The sequence below is a fragment of the Lipotes vexillifer genome, unplaced genomic scaffold (genome assembly GCF_000442215.2).
Source record: "Lipotes vexillifer unplaced genomic scaffold, Lipotes_vexillifer_v1.1 scaffold425, whole genome shotgun sequence".
Classification (NCBI taxonomy): Eukaryota; Metazoa; Chordata; class Mammalia; order Artiodactyla; family Lipotidae; genus Lipotes; species Lipotes vexillifer.
The window spans coordinates 1,645,067-1,654,951 of record NW_006785433.1 but is presented as its reverse complement, the minus strand read 5'-3'; the positions used below and the strand labels follow the sequence as shown (position 1 = coordinate 1,654,951).

Here is a 9,885-nt window from a genome sequence, read left to right as displayed (position 1 = left end):
TTGTGGCCTCTCCTGTTGCGGACCACAGGCTCCGGACGCGCAGGCTCAGCAGCCATGGCTCACAGGCCCAGCTGCTCCGTGGCACGTGGGATCTTCCCAGACTGGGACACGAACCTGTGTCCCGTACATTGGCAGGTGGACTCTCAACTACTGCGCCACCAGGGAAGCCCTACTTTTAGTTTTATAAGGAACCTCCATACTGTTCTCCATAGTGGCTGTATCAATTTACATTCCCACCAACAGTGCAAGAAGGTTTCCTTTTCTCCCCACCCTCTCCAGTATTTGTTGTTTGTAGATTTTCTGGTGATGCCCACTCTAACTGGTGTGAGGTGATACCTTATGGTAGTTTTGATTAGCATTTCTCTAATAATTAGTGATGTTGAGCAGCTTTTCATGTGCTGCTTGGCCATCTGTATGTCTTCTTTGGATAAATGTTTATTTAGGTCTTCTGCCCATTTTCTGATTAGGTTGTTTTTTTACTATTGAGCTGCATGAGCTGTTTATATATTTTGGAGATTAATCCTTTGTCCATTGATTCATTTGCAAATATTTTCTCCCACTCTGAGGGTTGTCTTGTTTATAGTTTCCTTTGCTGTGCAAAAGCTTTTAAGTTTCATTAGGTCCCATTTGTTTATTTTTGTTTTTCTGTCCATTACTCTAGGAGGTGGGTCAAAGAAGATCTTGCTGTGATTTATGTCAAAGCGTGTTCTTCCTATGTTTTCCTCCAAGAGTTTTATACTGTCTGGTCTTACATTTAGGTCTTTAATCCATTTTGAGTTTATTTTTGTGTGTGGTGTTAGGGGGTGTTCTAATTTCATTCATTTACATGTAGCTGCCCAGTTCTCCCAGCACCACTTATTGAAGAGACTGTCTTTTCTCCATTGTATATCCTTGCCTCCTGTGTCATAGATTAGGTGACCGTAAGTGTGTGGGTTTATCTCTGGGCTTTCTATCCTGTTCCATTGATCTGTATTTCTGTTTTTGTGCCAGTAGCATATTGTCTTGATTACTGTAGCTTTGTAGTATAGTCTGCAGTCAGGGAGTCTGATTCCTCCAGCTCCATTTTTTTCTCTAAGATTGCTTTGGCTATTCGGGGTCTTTTGTGTCTCCATGCAAATTTTAAGATTTTTGTTCTAGTTCTGTAAAAAATGCCATTGGTAATATGATAGGGATTGCATTGAATCTGTAGATTGCTTCTAAAGCATATTATTTCCAAGTGACATTGGGTTAGAAGTTAGAGGTACAGCAGGGGCGGGTGAGGCACAGTGTCCCCATGAGGCTTTTCCTTTCACCTGCACCTCTTGCTTTGGTCCCAGCTCTCCCAGCAGGAGTGATCAAGGAAACCAGGAGATCTGGGTTCTAACCCAGGCCCCACTGCAGACACCTGGGGGCCTGGCCTCACCCTCTCAATGAGGCTGTGGCCAGATGGTCCCTAGGGTCCTCATGTCCCTTCTAGTGGGATTTCTTCTGGAAAGTGCCTTTGAGAACCAAGGACCAAAGGGATTAGCAGGAAGGGGACTGGCGTGTTGATAATATTATGGCATTTTACAAATAGGAATTGCTCCTCTCTTACTCTAGGTGGGGGAAGGAGGAGGGAGGGCTCAAGGCCGTGCTCACGCCTGACTACGGTCATTCACTCCGGGCTGGAATCATTCCAGGGAAGGGCAGCTCTGCCTCTCAAGCTGCTCATCTCAGCCATGGACGGTTCAGTTCAACAGACCCTATCATGAATCAACAGGAGCGTAGAGAGGACCACACTCATCTTCTCGCAGAAAGAACAGCTGTGAGAACCCGTCATCTGGAGGATGATGCCAGGTGCTAAGATAGAGAAACATATCAGGAGTCAGAGAAGGCTTCTGTCAGGATGCCCAGGGGTTTCGTGTAGGAGCCTACGGACAGCCCAGGTAGCAGGTATGGGTGGGACCGTGGCTACGTCATCCTTCCTCAGCCAGGCCCTCTTCTTATCTGTATTCTGTGCATATGCGATGTCAAGAGAATAAAGCCTCACGCTAAAGCTGAACTCTGTAGTGCTGGTCTATGGGGTGGCAGGACCAGGAGGCTTGTCCTTTTCCCTAGTGTGTCCTGAGTGGCAGCAGGCGCCATCACTGTTAGAGACCTTCCCAACCGTGGTGTTTAATCCACCTCCTGTGGCTTACCTATGTGGCCATCAGAGGAGCCTCAAGGGAGCGGCAGCGCTTTTTCATGGAGAAATTGTTCCTTCTCTATTGATTAGGCAGAAAAATTCCTGGAAAAACTGAGAGTTATTGAGCGTCTGAATGGGAAGAGGGTACAGGGGGCTTTTTGTAAGCACTGTGCTTGCATGTGGAGCCTTTTGGCTGAAGCTGAATCTTGCGATGGAGGAAGAAGCCAGCAGAGGGCAGCAGAGAGGCAGGCAGCAAAGGGTGCTTGGGGCCCAGATTCCCCAACAGGGAGCCAGCTGCGTTCTAGCTGAGGACAGGTAAATTGAGAAAAATTACAATTATATTGCATGAGGATTTTCCCTTTCTTTCTGCCTTTCCTTCTTTCTGTCTGTCTTCTTTCTTTCTTTAAAGCTAAATATATTCTAGCTAAAGGGCGTTTTGTTCTTCCTTTTTTTTTTTGCGGTACGGGGGCCTCTCACTGTTGTGGCCTCTCCCGCTGCGGAGCACAGGCTCTGGACGCGCAGGCTCAGCAGCCATGGCTCACGGGCCCAGCTGCTCCGCGGCACGCGGGATCCTCCTGGACCGGGGCATGAACCCGTGTCCCCTGCACCGGCAGGCGGACTCTCAACCACTGCGCCACCAGGGAAGCCCCCTACTTTTTTGATGTTCAAATAATCTTTTCTGTAATGACGGTGGTTTGCAACCTTTAACAATGGTTAACATAGCTTATTAATTGCTCACACTATGTCAGACACTGTTCTAAGACCTTTACCTATATTTACTCATTTAATCCCAACAAGGTTAGCACTAATATTATCGTCATTTTACAGATAAGAAAATTGAAGCATAGCCCAAGGTCACATAGCGAGAACGTGATGGAGCTGGTATTCCAGCTCATGGAACTTGAACCACTTGAACCACTAGAAGCCATGTAAATGATGACGTGGGTGGGAGTAGTAGAGATGTGGGGGGTACAGACCCCCTAATGGGACAATTAAGGCCCCGTTGATCTCGTTATGTGGGAATGTGAACCCAATGCCCCTAAATCATCCTGAAATCTGGAAACATTTAATGTGCTATTTCCCAGTTTCTACATGCTGGCTAGTGGTTCAGACATAAAAAAGACTGAGTGGTAAGTAAACTGTGCGTGTAAGCTGTGTCACCAATTCGTGACCTGTGGTAGATGCTGGCATTAAAAAAAAATTTAATATTTAGTGAACTAAAAACTTGGTCCCCTTCCCTTATTTAAAACAAAAACCTGCAGGTCTGTGGAATCCCCCCATCTGGGACCCACCTGTCCACACAGTGTTGGAAAGTTCCATGGGCTCCAGGGTGATGATAGGGGTGGCAGGCAGGAGGGAGCATTTTGGTAGCAGCACTGAAGAGAAGGCGGACTCATTTCAAGATAAGAGCCCGTCTTGTCCCTGTGTCTGCTCTCAGCCTCAGCGGTGCAAAGAGCTGAGGGTAAGATCTCGTCATAATTAGGCTCTGCTGCAATGTGCTGAGATTTGAAAACTCAGGAAGAGTTATGGTTAAAAAAATTTCCAACTCAGGAATAATCTGCCCATATTTTACGTATTATCTTAAAAATTCCACAGTACCCATGGTCTCCTTTTATACCCCTGTTCCATGCCTTTTGGTCTCGGTCCCACCTCTTTCTCCAATCTGGAAAGAACACGTCAAGTCCACGAGACCAGAGTCTTGGTCCTGCCACTAACCCGCAGGGTGGGACTGTGGACTGGCCACAAGATACCCTTGCTGTCAGAAGGTTAGAACTCTGGTCCTATTGACCTTGCAAGGCCGCTGTGAGGTGGTATGAAAACAACTATTAGAAACATAAAATAGCTTCCCATCTCCTAGCTCTCTGACCAGTGTGCTGGTCACCGGGCTGTCTGCCCCTGACGAAGGTGCCACTTCTGTTTTCGCTTCCCACTCAGATCTAGGAGATGCTGCCCAGAGGCTGGCTGCGCTGGGCCTGCCTCTTGCTCCTGGCCACGCCTACCCAGCCCTGCCCCAAGGGGTGTGACTGCTTCATCCGGGAGGTCTTTTGCTCCGATGAGGAGCTGGCCGCCATCCCGCTGGACATCCCGCCACACGCCACAGACATCATCTTCGTGGAGACCTCGTTCACCGTGGTGGGAGCCAGGACCTTCAGTGGCAGCCCCAACCTGACCAAGGTGGTCTTCCTCAACACCCAGGCGTGCCACTTTGGGCCGGATGCCTTCGGGGGGCTGCCGGGGCTCCAGGACCTGGAGATCACTGGCGGTGCCTTCTCCAACCTCAGCACTGACATCTTCTGCAACCTGACCTCGCTGGGCAAGTTCACCCTCAACTTCAACATGTTGGAGGCTCTGCCCGAGGGCCTCTTCCAGCACATGGATGCTCTGGAGTCCCTCCAGCTGCAGGGCAATCGGCTCCAGACACTGCCCGGGAGGCTCTTCCAGCCTCTGAGACGTCTGAAGACCCTCAACCTCGCTCAGAACCTCCTGGCCCAGCTTCCCGAGGAACTGTTCGTCCCCCTCTGCAGCCTGCAGACCCTGAGGCTGAGCAACAACGCACTGGCTGGCCTGCCCCAAGGGCTGTTCAGCCACCTGGGCAGCCTGCAGGAACTCTTCCTGGACGGCAACTCCATCTCTGAGCTGCCCTCGCAAGTGTTCGCGGGGCTGTCCCGCCTGGAGAGGCTATGGCTGCAGCACAACGCCATCAGCCGCCTGCCCCGGCCTATCTTCTCTTCCCTGGGCAATCTGACCTTCCTGAGCTTGCAGGGCAACGCGCTGCGGACGCTGCCTGCCAGCCTCTTCGCCCATTCCCCGGGCCTGGTCAGCCTGTCCCTGTCCCACAACCAGCTGGACACCATCCCCGAGGGAGCCTTTGCCAACCTGTCCAGCCTCGGGTCCCTCACACTCTCGCACAACGCCCTCACCCATCTGCCGGCTGGCGTCTTCAGGGGTCTTGAGGGGCTGGTCAAGCTCTATCTGGGCAGCAACAACCTGACGGCCCTGCACCCAGCTCTCTTCCAGAACCTGTCCATGCTTGAGCTGCTCAGCCTCTCCAGGAACCTCCTGACCACGCTCCCCCAGGGCATCTTTGACACCAATTACAACCTGTTCAACCTGGCCCTGCACGGCAACCCCTGGCAGTGCGACTGCCACCTGGCCTATCTCTTCGGGTGGCTGCACCAGTATAGCGACCGGCTCTTCAACAGCCAGACCTACTGTGCTGGCCCTGCCTACCTGAAGGGTCAGGTGGTGCCCGCCCTGAGGGAGGAGCAGCTGGTGTGCCCGGTCACCCAGGACCACCTGGGCTTCCAGGTCCCGGGGCCGGAGGACAGGGACCCAGGGGGCGGCTGGGATCTGGCCATGCACCTGGGCTTCCAGGTCCCGGGGCCGGAGGACAGGGACCCAGGGGGCGGCTGGGATCTGGCCATGGAGGAGAAGGCGACCTGGGGCCGGTGCATCTACAGCACCCCCGAGGGCGCCGTGGTGCTGGCTTGTGACGAGGCCCGGTGTCGCTGGCTGAACGTCCAGCTGTCTCCCAGGCAGGGCTCAGCCTCCCCGGGACTGACGTTCAATGCCACTCAGGAGTGGGACTTGAAGTCCAGCTGTGGCTCTGTGAGGGTCACTCTGTCGATCGAGGCTCTGGCAGGGGAGCCCTAGGTGCAGAGCAGATGGGCTGGGAGCCTGGGCAGACAGCCTCCGGGCCCAGCCCGGCAAGAGCCGGTGAGGGGAGCTGAAGCTTTGGTTCTTCAGATGCAAGGGATGGAGCTGCATCTCCCGGGTGGAGCGGGGGTGGCTCGACCCCCGAGTCTCCACCGCCCCCTTCTCCTTCATCCCCCCAGTCTCTGAGTCTGAGACCTAACAGGGCTTTCCTCAAGCTTTGCAAAGCATCCGTTAAATCTGCATCGTGGTCCGGAGAATAAACTGATGCCGTTCCCCTGGTGTTTTTCTGTTATTGAATACGCACCCTAATCTCATCCCCACCCTGAGATACCCTCTTACCACTGCTCCATTTCCACACAATGGAGGCCACCCGCTCTTGACATCCAGTTCAAGAGCCAGTGTCTGTTTCTATTTCTCTGCCTGGAACTGTGGTTTTAATTGATAAAGAACAATAGGGGAGAGGATAAAAGCAGGGGTGACCAGAAAGATGAGGGGCGGGGCTCTGACTCCACGTTCAGGGGACTCATGACGTTCGTGCCCCCCTCCAGCGCTTCCAGGAGAAGTCAGGTGACAGGGGCTCTGGAGGGGAAACGCTCTGCCTGTTCAGCCTACCGGATCGCTGCTCCCTGAGGGGAGGCGGGAGGAGGGAGCTGGGTGGCTGGGACTGACGCCCTTCAGTTCTAAGTGTCGGCCTCTGTGGACTGCTCACTCACTGAAATGGTCCTCTCTTGGTTCTGGGGACACCACCCTCTTACCCAAGCCCAGCTGCTCTCCCAGTTTTACCCAGTCACCTCTTGCGTGCTGGTCTCCTCGGGGCTGGCTATCATTCAGCCTCCCTGGGTAATCCCTATTCAGGCCCTTGGGGTCAGATGCCGCCTCTACGCTGATGACCTCAAATCTCCAAAAACCTGAGCCAAATCTCGGACTCGGGTTTCTGGCTCCATGATGAGACATCTGCCTGCTCTGCCTGCAGCCCCGTGTTTTATCATGACAGCCACAAACACGTCTAAACCAGACTCCGACCCCAGCTCCTCCTGGATCCCAGCAAATCGCCAAGCCCAGGAGCTGGGAGTGGTCTTCAGTCTCTCCTCCCCTTATTCCTCTTGGCCAACCAGTCACTGAATGCTTCTGAGTGCCCCTCAGTCCATTTCTCTTTTCCCGTTCCCAGCCCAGGGAAGCTCTTTGTCTCCCTGGACTGAACCATGACCCAGCCCCCTTCCTGGTTTCCCAGCCTGCAGTGTGGACTGGCTTGGGTGAAGTGCTGGGGTAGGGGAGGGAGAAATAAATCAGATGTACAGCAGGCCCTCCAGGGGCTCATAGTCTGGTGGAGAGATCAGAAAAGGATGCATGGGATGAAAACATAAGCAAGACGGGGTGGGCACCAAGAAGGTGCTGGGGAGTTCAGGGGAGGTGGAGGTCTGGGTGAGCACAGACCTCACGAAGCTGCATTTGATCCCTGGGCCTTGAGATTGTGCAAGAAGTGTATGAGTCAAGGGATGGAGACAGGCAAGTGGGTGAGGACTGGGCCATGGCCTCTGGAACAGGCTACAGGTGGGAGAGGAGATGGGGAGATAAGTAAGGCTGGAAAGCTAGCTGGAGCCTCGACAGGCCCGGGGGGAGTTCACATGCTCATTAAGGATGCCCAGCTGTTACTGAAGGACTTTATGCAGAGGAGGGTCATGCTCCTGCCTGTGAAGTTTGAGGAGAGCAAGAGACAGGGAAAACAGTAAGGATTCTTGCTTGGCTTGAGCTAAGAGCTGAGCTAACAGCTCAAGGATGCCAAGGAAATAGAATGAAAAGTTTTCAGCATCCGAACAGCACATACAGAGATGGATTAAAAGACTGAAATAATTACAGAAATGCAAATTCAAACAATATAGGTATCTACTTCATACCTATTAATCCCATGGAAATTAGAAAGCTGGATCATGGGCACAGGGGAGCCTCCAGGTACTGCTGGCTGGTGCAGCCACTCCTCCAAGAACATGAGCAAGCCTGAGGCAAAGAAAGGGTTTGGTGAGGGAGTCAGGGGTCCAGTGGGTGGGGCTGGAAGGTGGGGGGAGGGAGAAACCTGGGGTGACTCTCAATTTTCTCTCCTGGGAGACAGGGAGGACAGTGAAGCCATCGACCAAGGGCAGGGGCAGTTTTGGGGAAAGGGAGGAGAAAGATGCCAGCTTTAGACAAGGAAGGACAACTTCACACTCGCGTCCAGTGACGCCCTTTTAAAAAGACATGCTTCCTGTGCGTCAAACCAGTTAAATTCTAAGGTGATGGAAGGTAGTTTGGCAGCTGTGCCAAAGGAACAGACTCTCTCCCAGATTCATTTGGTTCAGTTCCCAAAAGCATCTGGTTTCAGAATAATCCTGACCAGGTCCTCCAAGGTTGGGGAACGTTGCTTCCCCAGAAAGGAGGAGGCCCTGAGCGACTGAGGGTCCCGTGATGCCAGCCCCCAAGGCTTGTGCTTTCACTGCCCAGGCCCATGGCTGGGATGCAGTGGCTGCTAGCTTCCAGCTGGCTGTGATATCCACTGTCTGGGGAAAGGGTCACCAGCACACAGGAGGCGCTTCCCAAATCTCCATCAAACGGATGCCCGTCTGAACTACAGCTGCTGGCCCAAATAGTCCTTGGGTCTACCGCCAGGGATAAAGGAACAAGATAATCCCGCAGACATTTCTCTTAATTATATTCCCACCCAATAGAACTCTTTGTTAGGTTAAGATATAATAATTTTTCTCTGTGCTGAATGGTGCTGCGGAAGCTGCTTGCTGGCCCTTTCAAGTTGGTTGGACGAGATCAGTCACTGTGCTCTTTGGGTAGGGTTGCCAGATTTACAAATAAGCACATACATACTGCTAGGGACATATTTATACTAAAAAAGCGATTCGTAGTTTATTTAATTGGGTATATTATTTGGTGACCCAACCATCTGATGAAAGTGGGGAAACAATGGGGGCAGAGGTGAGGGTTTGGGGGTTCTCTTCAGGGCCAGGGAGGCCAGGCCTGAGCCTGCAGTGGTGCAGGTCCTGACTACTAGGACTGCTAGGGTCTCCAGGTTGGAGCCGACAGGAAGCAGGGGGCGCTGAGCATCCCCCCAGACCGAGGTACGCAGACAAAGAGGCAGCTCTGAGTGCGCTGTGCGCCCAGGGCCCTCGGTCCTGCTGTCTGTTTCCTTGTGAGGTGGTCCCAGTCTGGGGCAGCAGTAGAGCTTTTGATGGGTTCTGGAAAGAAATCAGGACACTTGGCTCCCCCTTCCTTAACATTTGGCTTTTGGCAAATCATGGCTCCTCTCTGGGCCAAAGGAGGTTGGTTCTCAATGCTGACTGAATCCTAGAATCACCTGCGGGAAGTTAAAAAAGACAACAGGGCCCCACTTCCAGAGATGATGATTCAACTGGCCTAGGGAGACCCAGATATCAGTTTAAACACACACACACACACACACACACACACACACACGCACGCACGCAAAACATCCCCAGTGATTCTAATGCTCAGCCAGGCTTGAAAACTCAGGGCTCGATTTTGTCCAGTTCTAGGTCTTCCCACTATCTGTAGCTGCCCCAGGGTTGTGGAGCAAATGCTCACCTTATCAGACCCACCTGGTATAATGCTTGGGTTGAATTCATGAACAAAATAAGCCACAACACTGTGTCCCAAAATATCTCATAGGTTTTTTTTTTGCTTGTTGGTTTTATTTTTTTTAATTTTTTTTTAAACATCTTTATTGGGGTATAATTGCCTTACAATGGTGTGTTAGTTTCTGCTTTATAACAAAGTGAATCAGTTATACATATACATATGTTCCCATATCTCTTCCCTCTTGCATCTCCCTCCCTCCCACCTTCCCTATCCCACCCCTCCAGGCGGTCACAAAGCACCGAGCTGATCTCCCTGTGCCATGAGGCTGCTTCCCACTAGCTATCTACCTTACGTTTGTTAGTGTATATATGTCCATGGTTTTATTTTATCATCCTCAGTGTTCTCAGATTTTGGAGAAACAATAAGCTGAGTGCACGCTGGCTTGTTTTCTTGCAGTACGAGGACGAGGGTGGCTAAGTTCCTCCAAAGCACCTCCTTACAGCAGA

General features: G+C 52.1%; 1 protein-coding gene across 1 annotated transcript; it reads left to right on the top strand.

Annotated features, from left to right (window-relative positions):
- The first annotated feature begins 4,022 nt into the window (after window positions 1–4,022).
- CPN2 (carboxypeptidase N subunit 2) lies at window positions 4,023–6,078 on the top strand. The gene is made up of 3 exons (XM_007457596.1): window positions 4,023–4,048; window positions 4,088–5,452; window positions 5,519–6,078. Exons 2-3 carry the CDS (start codon window positions 4,088–4,090, stop codon window positions 5,795–5,797), a joined length of 1,644 nt encoding a protein of 547 aa, XP_007457658.1. The 5' UTR covers window positions 4,023–4,048; the 3' UTR covers window positions 5,798–6,078.
- Window positions 6,079–9,885: the final 3,807 nt, after the last annotated feature.

Excerpts from the sequence above, each read along its gene's own strand:
- CPN2 (XM_007457596.1), top strand. The coding sequence starts at position 4,088 with ATGCTGCCCAGAGGCTGGCTGCGCTGGGCCTGCCTCTTGCTCCTGGCC. Across the intron at positions 5,453-5,518 it reads AGGACCACCTGGGCTTCCAG|GTCCCGGGGCCGGAGGACAG; the intron begins GTCCCGGGGCCG and ends CTGGGCTTCCAG.